At 45.5% G+C, this 20383-nt stretch overlaps 1 protein-coding gene across 1 annotated transcript; it reads left to right on the top strand.

Annotated features, from left to right (window-relative positions):
• The first annotated feature begins 308 nt into the window (after positions 1 to 308).
• tprg1 (tumor protein p63 regulated 1) lies at positions 309 to 15970 on the top strand. The gene is made up of 6 exons (XM_084444977.1): positions 309 to 378; positions 938 to 1181; positions 2151 to 2242; positions 5175 to 5351; positions 11888 to 12041; positions 13684 to 15970. The coding sequence occupies exons 2-6, from the start codon at positions 945 to 947 to the stop codon at positions 13876 to 13878; spliced, it is 855 nt and encodes a 284-aa protein (XP_084301103.1). The 5' UTR covers positions 309 to 378; positions 938 to 944; the 3' UTR covers positions 13879 to 15970.
• The last annotated feature ends 4413 nt before the right edge of the window (positions 15971 to 20383 follow it).

Genomic DNA, 20383 nt, shown 5'->3' with positions numbered 1-20383 from the left:
ACGTTCAACAACAAAATTAAAGATGATGCCCACTTACTTGGGTTCTTACTTAGATGGAGAACATTTTCTTGCATGCGTAGCCTACCTTGTGAATGCACCCAGAGGACTTTTAACTATCGTAATTCTTGATTGTGATTGTTTTTAATTTCCATCTAAAACCATGAATCTACCATAGTTGAAATCATCTCATAATATTTGTTGGACAACATTACTGTAGTGGATTGCAGTTTGTTGATGTGAGCCTATTTGGTGTATATCGCGCACCGCCCAAAAATCGACTGTAGCTACACATAAGGAAGTAGCTTTACCTGCTGCTTGCCTCCGCTCCGCTACTCTCACTTTCGTCTTCTGATAACCAGTACGCAACAATAATTACGGGTAAGAAGACTTGCTGTCTTTCTGCTTTTTAGGTTTGTGTAGGCTAATTGAGTTTCCAACTAGTTGATTCAGTGCGACTTTCGTGCGCAGTTTCCGTCATTAGGAAGCGATTATTAGAGATTGGGAGAAATAGCCATAAATGCATAGTTGTCTCTATTGAGATATCCTTCTAAATAGACAGCACCAAAATCAATTCCGGTAACGTGGGATGATAGTGCGTCATGAACTACACTTTCTTGGTTGGGGGTATCACGGTAGCCGTGACCATTGAGTAGTCTGGGCCTCCTGTGGATAAGGAAATAGGCATATAAAATGGCCTAGTAGTTTCGATTCGATGTAGGCTATTTAGCAGAACATTCGGGTTTTATTTAATTCAACCAGCAATATGCATTCACACTTCTAAATATCCATCTTGAATTTAGCCTAGCTAAACTTTTTTTAAAGACTGAGATCAAAAGAAGTATAGTAGTGCTGTGTCCAACCCTTCAGTCTGGCTAATAGTGTTGGCATACTGTAGTCAATGGTTAAATAATGTACGTTTATATGTTGGGATCAACAGTAAACCTATGTCTGAGGCTGATGAGAAGTTCATGGCTGTGGAGCTTGGACAAGAAGCCTCCGGGTCCTCGGCCCATCCTCAGTCCACTCTCCCTGAGGACAGCCAACCAGGCCTCCAGGCTCCAGTGACCGCCAAGGCAGCAGAGGAACAGGGACCAGCCTTGCCATCCAGTACTGCGCCCAAGGAAAATCGCTGGATGTCAGCGCTGGACCAGTTCAAGTTGAAGAGGTTCTTTGTCTTGAGGGTAATGACTTTAACACACGGCCATCATCTCTGAACAGCAGGGCCATGTGCTGTTATTGTGATCCACTCAAAAAAGGGGGGTTAGATATGATTCAAAGATTTTTACCAGTACTGTTTGGTCAGCATGGACTCTGCAAAGAAACACCCCAGTTACACAACAAAATGGGTACCTGTAGACCTAAATAATACAAGCTGCACATTCACTATTGTCAGAAAAGATGGGGGAAAAACAAAGGCATATTTAATTACATTCAGAAATCAATTAAGATCATTGTGCGTGGAATTTATGTGTCTACTGCCCAGATTGATGAAATCATTGTTTTTATAGTGATCCACAATGTCATGGTTAGTTGCTCTGCAGCAGCAGTAGCTGTGCAGGGAGCCAGCAGAGATTAACTGCCCACTCAATCGACATCCTCGCCCACAGTAAATATTACCATGGTTAATCAGCTGCCAAGCCAGCCAGACACTCCTAAACTAACTCAATTAATCTGCCCTCTAATTCACTGACATGTCAGAAGCCTTGTCAGCGGGATCGGGCACATTTACATGCCTGCATAGACCAGAGTGACAGGAGCTGTGCCATGCAGAGAGCTGAGCTGAGCTCTGCTCCGCTTCAAGTCTCCCTGGCCTCCCTGATGAAGTGCAAGGCACATATCACTAAACCATACTGTGCAAATAGTGTTATGATAATGGCAATGGCAATATGAGGCGTTGTCGTTTACTGCAGTATTACAATTGAGTTGTCAAGATAAACAAGTAGGATGATATGGATCGAGGACACTTCTGCCCTCCCCAAACGTACTTTACAGTAATGGCAGAGTAGTTTTAATGGATCTTGCAACTATCTGATTCACTAAACCTGAAGTTTGTACCTTCACATCATCGACTGTTGAACTTGAATGTGGAAGGCAGCTGCTGTATCCTGTGACAGGGGGGTCAATATGTCAATCATCTTTCTCTCTAACAGCCAGGTACTCTGGATCAGGCTCTGGAGGACATCAAGGCCCTGGTGAATCCAGAAGATGACGGCAGTGTCCACAGTATCTGGCTGATGGCAGAGTGAGTCTAACAGGCTCTTCCACCTGTAATTCACTGTTCTGATTACTACTCACGTCGTCTTTACAGAATCGAAATAGCGATCGGCAATTAAATGTGCAGTGGAAGTAACGGTGTTGTCACTGTGCCTGTGTTTGCTGCCTGGTAGGGTTGGTCATGTTCCCAAGGGAAGAATGTCATTGTTAAGTTCCTCTAGACAGCTCCTCCCTGTGCAATTGCATTCCCTGCTGGCAATTGTGTTGTATGGGCCTACTGTGCAGTACATTAAAAGCAGGTTCAGAGCTTGATTTAGAATTCCATTCTCCCATACAGGCCCACTCAATATATACAGTACAATGTATAGTTGTTGTTGTTGTTCTCGTCATTGTTGTTGTTGTTTTTCCAATAGCCATGTAATTCCTGCATATTCACAGCGCAGTATCATTGACACATCACAAAGCTTTAAAACAGTTTCTGTCTTACAGTAGATTCTCTCGCTGACTAAGAGAGCTCATCGCGCAGCTCCATTCTATAAATAAATAAAAGCACAGGAAATGATTTAATTGAAATGAACACAGAAGAAAATGAAGTGGCTGGAGGTCATTTACCAAGTGTGCTTGCAGCTGCCAGGCCCTATCAGTCTGCCCGGGCTTTCAGGAAACATTTAAAAAGCCTGGCCATGTGAGGATAAATAATGCATCCTACAGTGTTTCTTCAATGAAGTGTGTCCTGCCTCTGCTACGACTCTGCAGCTTTGCATTGGGCTCTGGCCTCCTGAGTTATGCTAGCAGAAGACAGCTTTAATTAGATAACTCACTAATAATGATTCTCCCATAGAATGAGCTGGAGGAAATGTAATATAAGGAAACCACTATTCAATCACTTAGACAAAGCTGCCATTGTCTTTGTGGTGAGGTGATTAAAAGGTGCTAGATGCTGGAGCGATTAGAGTGGTCCACCAGACAACTCCAATCATTTAACCCACATAAACATCTGTCTTTTATGCTTTTAAACCCTACTTCTATGTACAGTAATTACAAATACTCACTAACAGTCATTATTTAAAAAACAACAACAACATGGTGATATACAATGTTGTCACTACAGTAATTTATACCTTCACTATGCATTAAAACTCAGACTCAGAATAAGACTCAGACCCCCTCCCTTAACATGTTTATACTTTACATTGAATTATTTGCAGTACAGTATTTGTTCTTTACATGTTAATACTATTATGATTTATTATTATGATTATTATTAGGATTATATGCATGTACTGTATACTATGTATACTATTTCTGCTTCTTCTGTTTTCAATACTTTTCTATTGCTCTCTTCTGCTGTAACACCCGAATCCCCCTGGGGATTATTAAAGTGTTATTTTAAAAACGTCAGGTGAAAGTGGGATGGGTGGGCTGGAGAGGGGGAGTGTTTCTGTGAGGCCTGTTCTGTTGTGGGGCAGGTGCAGCAGCAGAGGGACGGCCTGCGGCCACGCCCGCCTTGCAGCACACAGTTACTGTGTTTTTGCATATCATGCTCCAGCCCCAGTGGCCTCTCCAACTACCCCCGGGGTCTGAACCCAGAACCACGTGACACCGCCACCATTCCTGCCCCCCCCGTCCAGTCAAGGTTAACTCATCCTATTAGCCCGGTCGAAGGTAGTTCAGCTTTTCATCCACAGCCTTCCTCTGTGGCCTTGGCTGCTCACTGAACTATCCGCTTGGCCCTTGAGGGCCTGGAGCAGAGCAGCGGTCCCAGCCCTGTGAATCTATGCTGGTCACGTGCTCACCGGCTCACCATCCCATGAGACTGAGAGGAGCTTGGAAAGAGTCGCGTGCCGCCATGGATTAGTTGTGTTCAGAGGGGGGGGCGAATGACGGAGGGGCAAATGGCGCTTGTCCGACATATAGGGCCGATCCCGGCAGAGGAGCTTGAGGAAGGGAAGCGCAGGAGAAATGTGAGGCAGCTTCAGCCTCTGCTCTTAAAAGGGCTCCTCTTGTGTCATATTATTTACTTGTATTTAGACAGGGTGTGTTTGTCCTGGAGCTGTCCTTAATGCATGTGCATCTATAGTACAATAGAGCCCTCATGGCCACTTGCATTGTACAGTACATGCACCAGATAATTAGGTTAAATACAAGCTACCATATTATTTTGTTTTACACTCACTAAAACTCTGCCCAGGGAATTTGTTTGTATTCTGCCCCCCCCCCCCCCCACACACACACACACACACACACACACGTAACCCAGAGATGCCTGAATGCATATTGTATGAATTTTGCCATGGGCCTCTCTTTTATTTTTATATTTTTTAAAGCTTTTACAATATGTGCATAATTGAGTACCTGGGCTATACATGCTTTTTGTCTTAACTCAAAATAACCTCTCACAGAATTCACTCGGGCTCTGTCAAAATATACCAACCGATGACAAATGTCTGGTGTCCCCTCAGCTGCTGGACAGTGTCGAGCAGAGGTATAAGACTGCTACCGGTTCAATATTTTATATTGAAGAAGATTGGAATGGAATGGATACTCATGGCCAAGAACAAATATTGAAAGATATTTTGATTCGTATGTTTCTCAATCACATGTACATTGCATTTGTTTTTGACGTACAGTATGTGGATTATTCACTGGATTTATTAATTCACTGCAGCATCCCTATGAATCTGCCAAAGCAGGAGCTCATTGAATCAAAGCAGAATTTCAACAGACAAGTTCTATTTGTTTTGGATGCTTGCTGTAACATTATATGACATGGGGCATTAAGTTTAAGGGCTGCAGAGAGGAAAGTTTTGTTTTTTAGAGGTGAGGCTGTGAAACTGCCAGTGCTCTCATCCTCTCTGTGTGTGTGTGTGTGTGTGTGTGTGTGTGTGTGTGTGTGTGTGTGTGTGTGTGTGTGTGTGTGTGTGTGTGTGTGTGTGTGTGTGTGTGTGTGTCCTTGTCAGGGTGGACCACTGGAACAACGAGAAGGAGCGTGTGGTGCTCATCACGGACAACTCTCTGCTCATCTGCAAGTACGACTTCGTCATGCTGAACTGTGAGACCATGCAGAGGATCCCGCTCAACTTTGTGGACCGCATCTCCCATGGCACCTTCAGCTTCCCACAGGGCTCTGTCCTCTCGTGAGTCCCATATACAATGAGAGTGTACCCCCCCTACTGGTCTGTCCACCAGTACCAGTACCCCCCCTACTGGTCTGTCCACCAGTACCAGTACCCTTCCTACTGGTCTGTCCACCAGTACCAATACCCTCCCTACTATCTATCAGTACCAGTACCCTCCCTACTGGTCTGTCCACCAGTACCAGTACCCTTCCTACTGGTCTGTCCACCAGTACCAGTACCCTTCCTACTGGTCTGTCCACCAGTACCAGTACCCTCCCTACTGGTCTGTCCACCAGTACCAGTACCCCCCCTACTGGTCTGTCCACCAGTACCAGTACCCTTCCTACTGGTCTGTCCACCAGTACCAGTACCCTCCCTTCTGTCCACCAGTACCAGTACCCTCCCTACTGTCCACCTAGATAGATACTCCATCTCCATCTGCATTTGCATGTAGAACAGAATGTAGTTCATACTTTCTCTTCAGTAAAAGTCATGAAACCCTTAGCACTGCATTTTATCATGGAGTGCCTGTCGACACTGTAGTGATGGTGTTGTCCTGGAAGGCCTAATCACACCTGTACCAACCTTACGTAAGCGCCTGCTGATAGCACTCTCCGCTTATATCTCTGTCTAGCATCCTATCATGTCGTCTCTTGTTTCACATCTACTTCAAAAGCCGTCAAGTTTAATGTGTTCTTAAGAATTCTATGAATCATTTAGCTTGGATTTTAGCAGTGGTCTGAGGTGTAAGTTCTCCCAATGAAATGAAAAGTTAGTTGATGGCAGGCTGGGAGACATTAGCTGGGGCTAAAGTGACGCTGGGCTGGGCTGGGTAGAGAGAGGGATGTGTGGAAAGCTTTTATGAGGCAGGGAGGAGAGTTGTTACAGTCACTTGAAGAGAGGTTTTGGAGCGGTGCTCTTGTATTAACTGATAAGTAACAGAAGTTAATGGAGTTCTTTCATCTGCGTGTATAAAGCTATAAAGCTGGTTCAGGGCACACCAAACGAAGTAGAACTAATTTGATGAATAAAATGTCATGCACATTCGAAGCGCTCAGGAAGGGTGGCCTGTAGTGGAGACTTTATCTACAGTATTACATTCAATTATAAATAAAACACCTGTGAAAACCACCCTGGCGTACCACAATAAACAACGAACTACCCAAAAGAAAGACCTCATCCTAACCCTCTCAGCTCTCTCTCTCTCTCTCTCTCTCTCTCTCTCTCTCTCTCTCTCTCTCTCAATTACTCTCAGTATCTTACTCTCTCTTTATCTTTGGTTAAATCTAAATGAAAGACTATTGAGTATAACTTTATTGAAATACTTGCTGCAGTTCAGGGAAAATCTGACCTGTTGTTAATTGATCCGTTTTGTTTGTCCACCTGGTGTCAGCGTCCTCCCTTGGTGAAGAGCTCTCCACATCAGGCAGACAGAAACAGAAGCATACAGGACTGACACCCCTGTTGTCTTATCATTTAACTGGTGGCTGATTTTTATTTTAGCTCCAGAAATAAACCGTTTAGATCATTCATAGAGTGTGAATTAATTAGACTATATCATTTTTTAATTTTAGTTACACAATCAAACAGACAGGATTGTCATCTCCATGAAGCCCCTGGTTTGGGTGGTAGTTCTAGGCTGCAGAAGGACCGCTGGCTCCCCTCAGTGTCAAACCAGCACACTCACATCCACCATCAGATACTTACGGGATGAATACAGAATATACAGTTAGAACTGACTAAATAAACCACTGTACATGCGTTGCATTTATGGGAAGCAACATCATGTGGTGTATATATTTTAACTTTCAGATAAATCCAATCCAATCCTAGAAATGTAGGTTACTGTATAGAGGAGGTTACACCAACATGCGGGATGGGGAGGGGGGGGGGGTTAAACCTATTGCCGTAGTTACTAGGAAGGAAATACAGCGCAAGTAACTCAAGGCACTGGAAGTAAACGCTCTGTCACAATGATTGCACTTTCTATTTCAGTGATTGCCTTCATCCCATGTTTTTTACTGCCATATCTGTGAAGCGCTGTCTGCTGTGTATTTCTGGAGCTGGGAAGAGAGACATAGGGAGAGAAAGAGAGAGAGAGAGAGAGAGAGAGAGAGAGAGATGTGTTTTGGAGAAGCACCTTCTTTCCAAACTGTCTAGACAAGGTAATTACTGCACTACCCCTGCGCATCATTCAAATGTCTTTCTTTATTTCTGTCTGTGAGAGCCTGTTGTAACGATTCACAGAAGCCCTACTACAAGTGAAAAAAGATGTTTGTGAAGTTAGGAAACAGTCGTCCTCCTGCTTTGCCTCTCATTAATCTATCCATAGGGGGGAGGAAGAGGAGGCGGGGAGGCTAGGGTATAGGAGGAGGAGGAGGTAGTTGAGGTGGCGGAGTGGGGAGGAAGGACTTCGGGTAGTGGTGGAGTAGAGGAGGAGGCGGAGGAGGAAGGAAGACGGGGGTAGTGGAGGAGGAGAAGGAGGAGGAGGAGGGAGGACAGGGGTAGTGGAGGAGGAGGAGGAGGAGGGAGGACAGGGGTAGTGGAGGAGGAGGAGGAGGGAGGACAGGGGTAGTGGAGGAAGAGGAGGAGGAGGAGGAGGGAGGAGTATGGAGGACAGAGGTAGTGGAGGAGGAGGAGGAGGAGGAGGGAGGACAGGGGTAGTGGAGGAAGAGGAGGAGGAGGAGAAGGAGGGAGGACAGAGGTAGTGGAGGAGGAGGAGGAGGAGGAGGAGGAGGAGGGAGGACAGGGGTAGTGGAGGAAGAGGAGGAGGAGGAGAAGGAGGGAGGACAGAGGTAGTGGAGGAGGAGGAGGGAGGAGGAGGGAGGACAGAGGACTCCCCTAGGAGGAGGGGAGGGTGTATGAGGACAGTGGGGAGTGGGAGATTTATTTATTGCATCAATCATTCAATTACACTACATCAATTATACAGTGTATTGAAAACTTTAAATTTAAACCACAGCTTCTCTAAATCAGTCAGTCTGTCAGTAAACAAATCTAATGAAGATTTAAAGGTTCTACCGCATAAGTAGTCTCGCAATGCCAGACCTTTGAGATCTCTGCCTCCCGCCAGCTAGTAGAGTGCAGCATTTAGAGACTGACTCGTGAGTCTACTGCATAAGCAACCGAACCTTCAAGAATCAGATGCAGTTAACACTCATGAACAGCAGAGGGCGCTCCATGACATGCTTGCCCCGTGTAACGTCATCAACCCTAGATATTAGGGTTTGTTTGTTCAGCACCTGGGCTGGAGGCTGGTAGAAGTCTAATGAAGAGCCTCTGAAACAGAAATCCTATGTTCTGGTATTCAACAATAGCCTCTCCCCAGCTCTGGTTGCATTGAATGTTGTGTTAAAGGAGGTGCTCACTCAGCAGGGAGACTGATGGTGCCAAGGAGCAGGGGGTGGGGGTTGGAGGTTGAAGGGGGGTCACAGAGAGCAGAGGTGCACACCTGCATTTCTGGTTAAGTGGCCCCAGGAGACCTCGGGCCACAGTCCAACCTAGAACCTTTTTTTTTCTCTCTCTCTCTCTCAACCCACCCAAAATACATGTCTTGAAGATCATTAGAGGAGCAGGTTGAACTGTTTAGAATCTGTATCTGTAACTATGTTCCACTCTAGGGTCATTCTGGGTGTGACGTTCAAAGTTCTACACACCTCTCTCTTGGCTGTCTCCTCAATTTCTCTCTCTCTCTCTCTCTCTCTCTCTCTCTCTCTCTCCCTCCCTCCTTTCCCCTACACTGTTTTTTGTCACTCTTTCATCCATATCCTGCTGGGATGACTGAGTGGAGACTGGAAGGTTCTTTTGGCTGACACATGGATGGGTGGCTGAGAGGCTCACAGGCTCTATTGAGCAATCACGGGATTTGTCTGTTGGCTCGGAGACAATGTGGGACACTTGCCATGACAGCTGAAGCTGGCCCTGATATTTATCTAGTGTGTTGACTTACGAGCCCCAAGCCCCTGAGAGTGCAGAGAAGGAATTTTTAGTCGCTCAACCTAAAGCTTAACTAAGAATACAGTGCGCGCGCGTCGTTGTGTTAAGCGTGTGCTGTGTGCGCGTCTCGTCTCAGGCGTTAGGGGAGCTTCCTTGGGGAAGGTCAGCAGGGGCTTGTGCACGTACTAATTTCTGCTCGGTCGTAGTAGGTGCGGGCTGCAGGGGACCCACTTGGGGTCGTTTCTGTGAACACGTGAATGACTGAGTTCAGGTACAGCTTTCTCCCCTTGCTCTCAGTGCACCTGAAATGGCTGCGTTAAGGCCTACGGCTCTTGGGGCCGTCAGTGAAAGTCCAATCCCTAACCCGGCGCTGATGTATAAACAGCAGGAGGACTTCCAAGGCCTCTGGCTGGAAAGCCCATCCCTGCTGTGCCTGTCTGGGCTGGTCCTCTCCCCAGTGATAGCTTACCTGTGGAATTTTTTCGGAGCTTTTTTATATCCCCCATTTATACCAGGGACACAGCTCTGTGCTCTTACAAAGGGAAGTGTATGCTAACCTTATCCTTATCCCCCCAACCCCCCCCACCCCACCTCCCCATTCTAACGCCTCCGTTTGGTGAAATATAATAGTCTTTTGGCCCAGGCTATGCTTTTGTACCCTCCTGAAGTCGTCCTCTCCTCCTCTTCTCTCCTCACACGGCAGTTGCTTTGGAGGTGGCAGCGGCGCGCAGGGTTTTAGGGGGCCATTGTGGTGTTGAAAGTGCCTGTGTAAACGGGGGCTGGGGGTGATTGTGTTGGAGGTGAGGGCGCGCCGCCCTGCCCCGGTTCTGGGACCTATGGACGAACCATGGAGAGACAGCCCCTATTCTCTAGCCTCGGGAGGCTCTTTCTGCTCGGCGGAGAATGCTCTTGCTCAATGTGTACCTCCACCAGTTATGTTGCACCAGCCTAGCAGAACATCTATTGTGAAAACAAAACCCCCCACCCCACCCCACACACACACATTCTGTCATCCTGCCCTGACAGCTGTTTGATTTTAAATTGAAGACAACTAGAGTGATGACAACATAGCCGAATAGACAATGTTTGCTTTTTACATTGTTGAAGAGGCGGCACATCAAGTTACCAGGGATATTTATTGATGACTCAAATGCGTGCAAGACTTTTGCTGGACCTGCTAGAAAGTTAAAGCCTCAAAGTCCTTGTTAATCCTAAGTCTTGCATTTGTCCTCATACAGTGTTACGTCCAGAGGAGAGTTTGTAAGAACTAAGATCAATTTGAATATTGGATTGCTTCACTGAAAACAAGCTTAACATGAACCAAATGATCATTTAAGGAAAATGTGATACTCACAATTAACGCTGGCATCATCGGAATGAGCATTAGAAGTGAATTGAATACATCTTCTGTTTATTGTTGAAGGCCATGAATTTAGACTTGATCAATGCACAGTACAGTAGTAGGCTACGATAAACAGGACGAAGGAACAAAAGGTCATTTTGGGGGGCATTAAACTAGAGGAACAGTCAGTTACCTTTCCAGTGGGATCAAAAGTTACCATAGTTATAGCAGATATTATATCCTTGATGAGCTTTCAAATCTGTGAGCCCTACAGTAAACAGTGATTTACGGACAAACAGTAAATAGTGTATTGTGTAAGATCTTCTCAGAATAGAAGCCAACGCCAACATCGTTTCAAAGAATGAATGTGCAGGGTTTAAGAGCTCTGCTCTCGCTGCCAGCCAAGTGGGAGCCTTCTGAGGTTTCATCAGCCTGGAAAAAAAGACATGCCCCGGGGCTTTTTTCATTAAAACCTATTTACTTTGAAATGGCAAAAGAAAGAACGGGTGAAGAAAGAAAATACGAGGAACACACTGTAGATGGCCTCTAAATCCTAGTCAACATGAGATTGTCTTCACATAAAGTATGAGCCCTGGAGATTAGTGACATTCTGTCAGAACGCTAGCATGGCTGCCGTGGTGACGCATGTATCTCCAGGTCACGTGGAGATATTTGCAAATAAGGCTTCATGTGAATCAGTGATCAGGAAAAGCTGTTTAATTTCAACTAATGTGTACAGTAGACCAACGGGCCTCGTTGTTACACGCAAGGAGCCCACTGTGGATTTATATATAAACACACAGATCGCATGTCTGTGTGGATGCCAACAGCCAGTATATTTAATCATCATTTAACCCCCCGCGCAATGGATATTCTACTGTATGTGTCCACAGATTGTGGATTGTGTTGAATAAGAGGAATGATATGACAATCTGACCTCTTTGACTTTTCTGAGCTGCATGCAGTTAGACTTTGACCCTTCAGATATTTGTAGTAGAGCGTGCCCAGAGGCAGCGAGAGCAACCTCCATCTCTCTCTGCTTCCACCACACTGATGATTATCTATATAACCATAATATAAGAACAGAGCTACTTCCTGTGTTGTCCCGACTCCAGAGCTAAGTTGTCCTGTATTTAGAATGCACCACTTACAGTAATTGCCCCAAAGAAAAAGTAAACCTCTTGTAAAACAAGTACACCATTTTCCTGTCACCTGCTCTGTATCCGGCGGTGAGAGGCGAGTTGACGGCGTGTGTTGCCGTGTGTCATCCTGGCAGGCGGGACGGCGAGGGAGTGCGTGTGTTCTGGGACCGACTGAGAGAGCCGTCCTTCAGCTCGCGCTGGAACCCCTTCTCCACCGACTACCCCTTCACCACCTTCACCTACCACCCTGTGAGCGACGTCAACCACAGGTTCTCTGCTCTCTGTGAGGTACGTGGCACCGCCGTTGTTGAGTCACTCTAACGGCCATGGCTGCCTTTGACCCAGGCACACTGGGCCAGCGTATCAGGCCCAGAACTTTACTGGGAGGCTCACCTCCTCTACAATACAGATAACATCTTGAGGTTATTGATCATATTTACAGTATGCATAAAGTAGGCTAGCCTTCACCACACCTTTCCGATTAAACCATGATAAGTTACAAATTCCATTGAAATGATCTTTTTATGCCGGTAGATTTCAAAACCAAAACATTGACTAATGTCAGAGGATAATTTCTCATCATCTCTTATCTACACTACGTCTTTATCACACTGCTTCCATGGAATCAGAGTGAGTGAGTCTTTTTCTGGGTAAGTCTTGAGGGAAAACCACCATCATTCTTGCTGTGTCAACACCAGCATGTGAACATTCTCCCTATTTTCACCCGTGGTCAACAGCTTTCTTACAGATGTGTTTCCTGTTACCAAGTCATCATTAGGGGCAACAGTGAACTTTTTTCGGGCAACAGTGAGAGCACAACACTGTAAATGAGAACTTGAGCTGTGTTTCACCTGTTTGTCATACAAAAAACAACCGACAAACGTTTCTTGCTGTGTCACCACCAGCATGTGAACATACTGCTAGCTTTTTTACAGATGTGCTTCCTGCTTTTCTGGAACAGTGTAACACTTATATCTACAGTTATAACACTGTAAATGAGTGTAAAAGATGACTGATACTAGGCCAACACACCTTCATACTGTACATTCAAAAACATTATTTTGTGATTGTGTTGCGGTTTTATTTTCTTTAGTAATTTTTTTGAAAAGCCTAGGCCTAGCCTAAGCCTAGGAAAACTAGGGACTGGGGTTGCAAATTAGCCAATTGGCTAGAAACCTTTCATGCAACACATTTATGTGACAACATGTATGTAACAATGTGCACTGCATTGTCCCTAACAAATAAACCAATACATAAAAATAAATAAAAAATTTAATGCATAAAAAACAGCTACAGTATGTCCTCTGTTTTGGTCACATACAGTAACTTGTCAGGGAGCATCCCACTCCGTACAGTGCTATGCTATGGCTGTGGTCTGAGACAGAGAGACAGAGAGAGAGAGAGAGAGAGAGAGAGAGAGAGAGGTGTTGCTGTGCTATGCTGTTGTGGTCTGACACAGAGAGAGAGAAGTGTTGCTCGAGGGCCAACTGAAGAACAACTAGGGTGCAGACAGCTTAGGCGTCACAACAGTTGGGTGATTTGACAGAGGCTTTGACTCCTGACCCCTTGCCTCCTGCTCCTCCCCTCTCTCCCTAGCCCCTCTTCCTCTCCTCCTCCTCCTCGTCTGCTCCCTCTTTCCCCTCCCTCCCTCCCTCCCTCCCTCCCTCCCTCCCTCCCTCCTCGTTAAACAGTTGAACCTGGCCCACAGTGCAGGAGAGGGATCTTATTCAGGCGACCTCCCAGATCATATAACCGGTCATTAGAAGCACAGGGTGTCTAATCCCACAGGGTCCAGTCCATTCCACACATTCCACACCTCTACCAGAGGCCAGGACACATTCCTCGGGAATCCAAAGCAAAGGGAGGCACAAATCAGGCATGTGATGGTTCACAGTGTGCAGCAGTGCTTCACCTGCTCTCCCGTCCACAGATCCAGAGTTTCCGCGAGCAGCTCACCGAGGCGGCTCAGAAGGCCCATGTGAGGAAGCCGGTCCCTGGGAGGGCCAACGGGGTCCTGGTGCTGAACCAGCCACTCCTCATCGACACCTATGTGGGCGTCATGTCCTTCATCGGGAACCAGAACAAGCTGGGGTACTGCGTGGCTAGAGGCAGCATCGGGTTCTAAACACAAGACTCCGTGGGAGTTTTAGTCGTTGTCATTTTTAGGTAAATCCCAGCCTCAGGTCAGTTTAGGCACTGTAAGAACAAGTGCTCAGGGTTTATCTGAATACTTTTTTTTAACGAAGGAAATAAAGATTTATTTGTTTTAGTTAAAAAAAAAAAATGTTTAGCTTAGCATTGCTTAGCCTCTTTTGTTGTTTCATAATCCTAGAAGGGTAAATACTGCACTCCTCTCTTATTCAAGTCTGCTGGGATTCCATATAACAGTAATGGGGTTCATTATTCCTGTCCTTACACAGTTAGCAAACATTTGTCTCATACTGCTAAAGTAATGTACATTTTCCTGGTTTAATGACTTCTGAATATGAATAGTCATATGCATCCACATGTCACCACATCTCTACACTAGATGATTCATCACCTGCTTGGGGCTTTGCGTTTTGCCTCCGTACTGATATAATACTTCACCTCTTTCACAATAGGAGGCTCTTCTCCTCTCTGTGTATCTCGATCCTCTCTCTCTACGCTGAGAGCTCACTGTGCTACTTAGAGGCTCAGCAGAGCATGGGGCCACATTTGTCAGTTTGGTTTTAGCGTTCGTAGTGTGTTATTACAGTATGCAAGGCTCTGGAGTTTCCCCTGATTTGTAAGTGCTATGGATCTAGCTGTGCTGTTAGTATCTATTCCACAGCTCTGTGCCACAGTCAAAAAAAACGCAAGACTACTTTTGTACACTTGTTCTTTTGGTGATGGTGTTATGCACTTTTTTGTGTTGATATTTATTTGCTTTTAGTAATGCACCCGTCAAATACGGAGTTGGGCACTGATATCCCTTGTAGCATCATTTCTGACTAGCAGGTGCAGTATAAATGGATGTCCAACAAGGGAAATATTTCCCAGCAAAATCCAAGACATTCATTCCAGAAAGCAAGTTAAATAGGCTTTAGTTTAAGAGGATTTGCATCATTGGTGAAAGTAGCCAATAATGTCCCAGAAGCAATGACATGAGGGCAGGTGTTATTTTAAATGGTAAAGTATGTTTTAGCTGCGAACCACTGGGATCATGTTTCATAACCGCAGGGCCCTATGGGGTTAACATGCTTCCTCCCAGAATGAGGACGTGCCTCTAATCCTGGATCAAGCACCAGAGTGCCCCGGAGCCAGGCTCCCCATCCATATTTCTGCTCTTTAACTTGTAAAAGAGCTACAAAGAAAACTGAGATCATCTGCCAAATAAACCAGCTCACATAAAGTCATGTAGTTAGCTAGAGCCCTCAAGAGCTTTTCAGTAGGCTTGCACAACCACGCTGCTTGGGTTGGTGTTTGGCAAAGGGGCACATTGAAAACACTTAATCCAGATGGCAGCTATACACTGGAGATATAGGCTACTATTTTTCTACCATTTTTCTACTATACTATAGTTTGATGTAACTAAAGCTGTAATGCCTCTAGGGTCCCTGATGTTTGCATTGTTGTGTCTATTCCGTTGCCGTGGAAGTCATAATTGCCTGTTATACTCATCATGTGAAGCTGTGGTTTTATCGTCCTAAATTACCTTACCCTGAGGCATGTGAGTTGATGACAACTAGGACTGCAGCACACAATCAAGAAAACAAATGCTGTTTGTTTAGAATGGATCAAGTTGGCCAGAGGTTAAGTTCTATAATCCATACTATTAAAGTACATTTTAATACTGCTGTTGAAATTGTTTATCCCCTGTTGCAATTTGAACCAAAGGTCATGCTTGAATGGCAAATTTAATATAATTAGTTTAAACCACATCTTCCACCCACTTTAATTTTTTTATAACAGACAGTTTAAGTGCTTTTATAAACCTGTTTTGTTTAACTGCTTCAAATGCTATCTCATTTGCCCCAAGCCAAGATATAAATTCTATTGAAAAGGTGCACTTTGAACTGGAGGAAAAAAGTGTCCTTAGATGTTCCGTTACGGTTATGTCAAATATTAAAAGCACTACTGTATTTGCTCACTGCATTCTCAAGGGACAAACATGGTAACATCTGAAAATAATAGTTTGTATTGTTTGTGTTCCCACAATACATGTGATTTATGAATGTTTCAGAATTAGTTTTGAAAAGGTCATCATGAAAAAATACTACATTGATTTGCAAAGTCAAGTGATGAGTGCTTGGTGTGATTTATAAACTCCTTGAATAATTCCACTGGTCTTTTGTCAGTGTGCGTGTGTGTTCAGGTGTGTATCATTGCATGGGTGAACTGCACTGCATTGGCTCACAAGAGTAATCACCTGCACGGCCTTCTAATGAGCATTCCATTCAGGGAAGGTAAGCTGCTGCCCGGGGCTAGAGAATATGGGCTCTGCTTCAGTCCAATTATTTTCACTAGAACAACATTTAACTGATCAACTGGCAGGTTGTCTCTGCTCTCCTGACAATTGTCAAAGACTGACATTAGCTGCTCCCAGCAGACACAGGAGAAGAGTATGTGCTCCAAGCCATAGGGAGTTGAGGAACAAAACCCCATTCAAGGGAGTGCCCTGACATATTTGAATCTATGATTTTTTAAGGACCCTTAGATAGAATCTCTCCCTGTCCCTGGTGCCTAGTTTGCCCTCAACATGTTTGGCAGACACTTGGCACTGCTGCGTACGGGATGAGAGAACTTGTGACTGGACATTTTTTTGTTTTAGTTTACATACATCCGAGGAGAGAAGCAGATGAACCCTCAACGGAAGGGCAAAGTTGACATATCCTGTCCAAGAGCCCCAAGTAAGTAGGCCTTTTGCTGGGCTGTGATCTTGAAACGAGATTCCCGTTGCCCTGAAGTGGAATTTGATTGGCAAAGTGATGGGGGCTTAAAAAAACCTCTAAAACACCCATGACCTTGGATGACCCCAGCTAACACTCTGGCTGCCTGGGATGCCAGGGGCGAGTAACATTAGATAGATTCTGTGAGACACCCGGCATCTTGGTGTGGCATGCAGCCTGTTCATCTCCCAGGAACATCTCGCAGATACAGATATGCCGACTTGGAGACTGAGCTACTTTTCACGGGTCATGCAACCTCCAGCCACCATTTTCATTTTTCTGACGTCCGTGTTGTTTGTTTGTTCGGTAAACATGTTGCACCTGTCATTGGAACGCTGGTTGCCAACAAGACTTGTCCAGAAACATTTATTATCCTCTATGACACTCTCTGTCTCTCCTCACCTCTTTTTCCATCTGTTGCCTGTACTGTACAGCTGTGTGTTAGTTTGAGTGTACGTGTGTGTGTGTGTGTGTGTGTGTGTGTGTGTGTGTGTGTGTGTGAGAGAGAGAGAGAGAGAGAGAGAGTGTGTATGTGTGTGTGTGTGCGAGAGAGAGAGAGAGAGAGATAGTGTACAGGTATGTGTGTGTAAGTTTGTGTGTGTGTGTGAGAGAGAGAGATAGTGTGTGTGTGTGTGTGTGTGTGTCTGTGTGTGTGTGTGTGTGTGTGTGTGTGTGTGTGTGTGTGTGTGTGTGAGAGAGAGAGAGTGAGAGAGAGTGAGAGAGAGTGAGAGAGAGAGCAAGTCTTTGAGCTAGAGTACTGTATATCCTCCATGCTGGCTCGTAGGCGATGGTAATGGAGATGCTGTTTTTATTTACCCCCCCCCCCCTCGTCTGTTCCTCTCCCAGCTGTCAGTGTTGTGTCTGGAGCAGCACGGTGAACTCGGTGGGGAATGGGACACTTGGAAAACCGTCAACATCGCCAGTCCTTCCAGCAATGCAGAATGCAGGAGAGCAGAACACACCCTAGCATTTTGCCATGTAAAACAATGAGGAATATGCGAGACATGCCGGGCTTGTTTATACAGTTTGGTACTTGTTAGTTTACTACAAATACAAAGTGTACACACACCTACTGTAACTCTGGATAGGATATGTGATAACAGATAATGGTGGATAGATGCAAACAGTTACATTAGAGGGGTGAAGCTCCTCATGAAGGTTTTTAGATTGTTTGCCAGTGTCCAGAAGGTTGAGCTTGTAAAACTAGCCAAGAAAGGTGGTGTTTTTGGTCTCTTCAAGGTTGTTTCAATCTCGGAGGACTCTGTTGACAGTGACCATGCCCATAAAAACACCATTAGTGTAGCACCTCTAATAGAACGCAGGCAGATGCTGGGGGCGAAATCTGAATAAACTAGCCCCCTCCAGACACACACACCTGCATGCACACACACACACACACACACACACACACACACACTTCCCTGTACTGGGGCGAAGATGTTGTCAATTTGGCACTATTACAATCCTCTCATTTTTTTCTTGCTGTTTCTTACAGCCAACCCTTTGTGCTGAGTACAGTAGATGTGCTGGTATGATAGTGTCATTAACTATGCGATATTCATTTGACTCTCTTCATTGTGTATACTCTGTGGTCTTAGTAGGGCCTGTGGCAATGAAAATCATGATTTAAAGTCTTGATTATCAATTTTGTTTACTGCACTGTTTTTTGTGGTGCCCTTAAGATGATCTCAGCCATATTTCTGTGAAGAGTAGGCCCTGCTCCGAGAATGTTTATTTTAAGCAATGAGGATAGTTACAAAGACAAGTAGAAGAAAATACTGATCACTCTAATTGCATGTTGTGCAACTGATGACTGGGTTAAACCTGCCAGCAAGATACTGATCTTTTCCACGGAATATGAATGTCACTCAGTTGGTTAATGGGGAGTGTACTTTTTGGAAGAAATCACAGTCATCAAAAAGACAAACTGTCATCAGACGTTGTGTTGTGCTCTTTTCGGTCACTCCAGCCCGGCTTAGAATCTATGACATGTACTGTAGCTACAGCTGAACATCTACTCAGTCAGTGCATCTCAGATAAAAAAGAACTATGGATCTGTGTTGCTCTATCAATCATCCCGCCCCGCTTTGGAGGCTGCCTGGGTGGAGGCCTGGCCGGCTGCAGGGTTAAGCACTGTTGACAGGCTTCTGGAGAGACTGGGGGGGGGGGGGGGGGGAGAGAATGAGCAGAGCCAGCAACCAGGACCCACCCTGAAGACCTGAGGTGTGTTAATACTCTACCCCCTCCCCCGCCCCCTTCACACACATACGCACACACACGCACTCACACATACATAGTACACACACACACGCCCCATAACTCCCCATAATCTCACACCCATAATCAAAGCTAAGAAAAGGCTACTGCTAAAACACCTCACATGTTTGGCAGGACTGAGAGTTTGAGATTCCATGCTCAACGAGGGAATTGCTGTCCATATGCATTCCATGATGAGACTCACATTTTGCAGATGTACAGTGTGATAATCTTAGCGCATATCACGAATAATGGTTTGTCTTGATTTATTTTTTTCTGTGGCTTCAACACCTAACTCCCGCTGTGCCTTTTATTGTATTTTTATTTTTAAATATCAAGACAATTATTATTCAACTGTTTGCCATTAGGGGGCAGTACCTACTGCACCTTCATCCACATGAAGTCAGCCAGGGCTACAGTGTACTGAGGCCAACAAGCCTCTAAATACAACTATTATAACTAACAATATGTCATTTAAATGTATTCTCAGTAAATATAGTTTATTTAGCTCAATGATCAGATTTTTTTTTCTTTTTAGGGTGGACTAACTGAACTTAAGTACCAACAGTTGGTACATTTTTTTTCTCAGCCATGAACTTTTTTTTTCTCTGGCATCAAAGCACGCCGCTTACACTTGAGTAATAATCGGTATCATCTCACCATGAATGTATCCATTAAACCCAGCCCAGGCCCAACCTCTGAAGAGCTGTAATGTTGCTGTTCTGAGCAGTGGGCTGGTGGCCTTGTCCGCCTAGAGGGCTTACTCCCCCTGACAAGAGGAGCGGTTTATGAGCAAGGTTAAGATGTCAGACTGAGCTGGGCCAGGGGTTGAAGGAACGCCACCCCTGAGAGGAGGAGGACCAGCCCTCCCTTCCACTGTCCCCCAGCCTGACCTCCAGGAGAGGGCCAGGAATGTGATGGCTTGACGCTAAATGAAGGCCCTGACTCTCCCACCTCCCCCTCGTCATGACACCCTTCCTCCTTCCTTACCTACCACCCCCCTCCCTCTCCCTCACCTCCCAACCCCCTGACCTCCGTCCACCCAACACCCCCAGGGCCTCTGTGTCCGCCACTGTGTCCCCGGCAACCCCCTTGCAAGTCGCAAATATGTCCTTGATATGGCTGGCATGCGACAAGCAGATGTCCCTCTGGCGGGAGATAAATTTGAAAGCAAGGAGATGTCAGGCCGGCGACAGCTGGTGGCTACGGTTTCACCAGATGTCCAGCGTCGCTAACCTTCGCTGGACGTGAGCTGGCCCACCGCCCCTGGACGTACTTTAGATGCACTGTAAATATTTTCTCAGCACAAAGCTCGTATGAGGCGCAAACTAGAATCTGGCCGCCAGGCACTCTTATGACTGGAGCATTCTGGAGGTTGATTTACTGGCTCTCCTAACCTACATGGTTGAACTGGGTGATTCATTGGTTACACGGAGCCACGGCTAGGCTTCTACGTCCGAGGAG

This window comes from Borostomias antarcticus (genome assembly GCF_949987555.1).
Source record: "Borostomias antarcticus genome assembly, chromosome: 10".
NCBI classification, from domain to species: domain Eukaryota; kingdom Metazoa; phylum Chordata; class Actinopteri; order Stomiiformes; family Stomiidae; genus Borostomias; species Borostomias antarcticus.
This window is presented reverse-complemented; position numbering and strand designations above follow the sequence as displayed.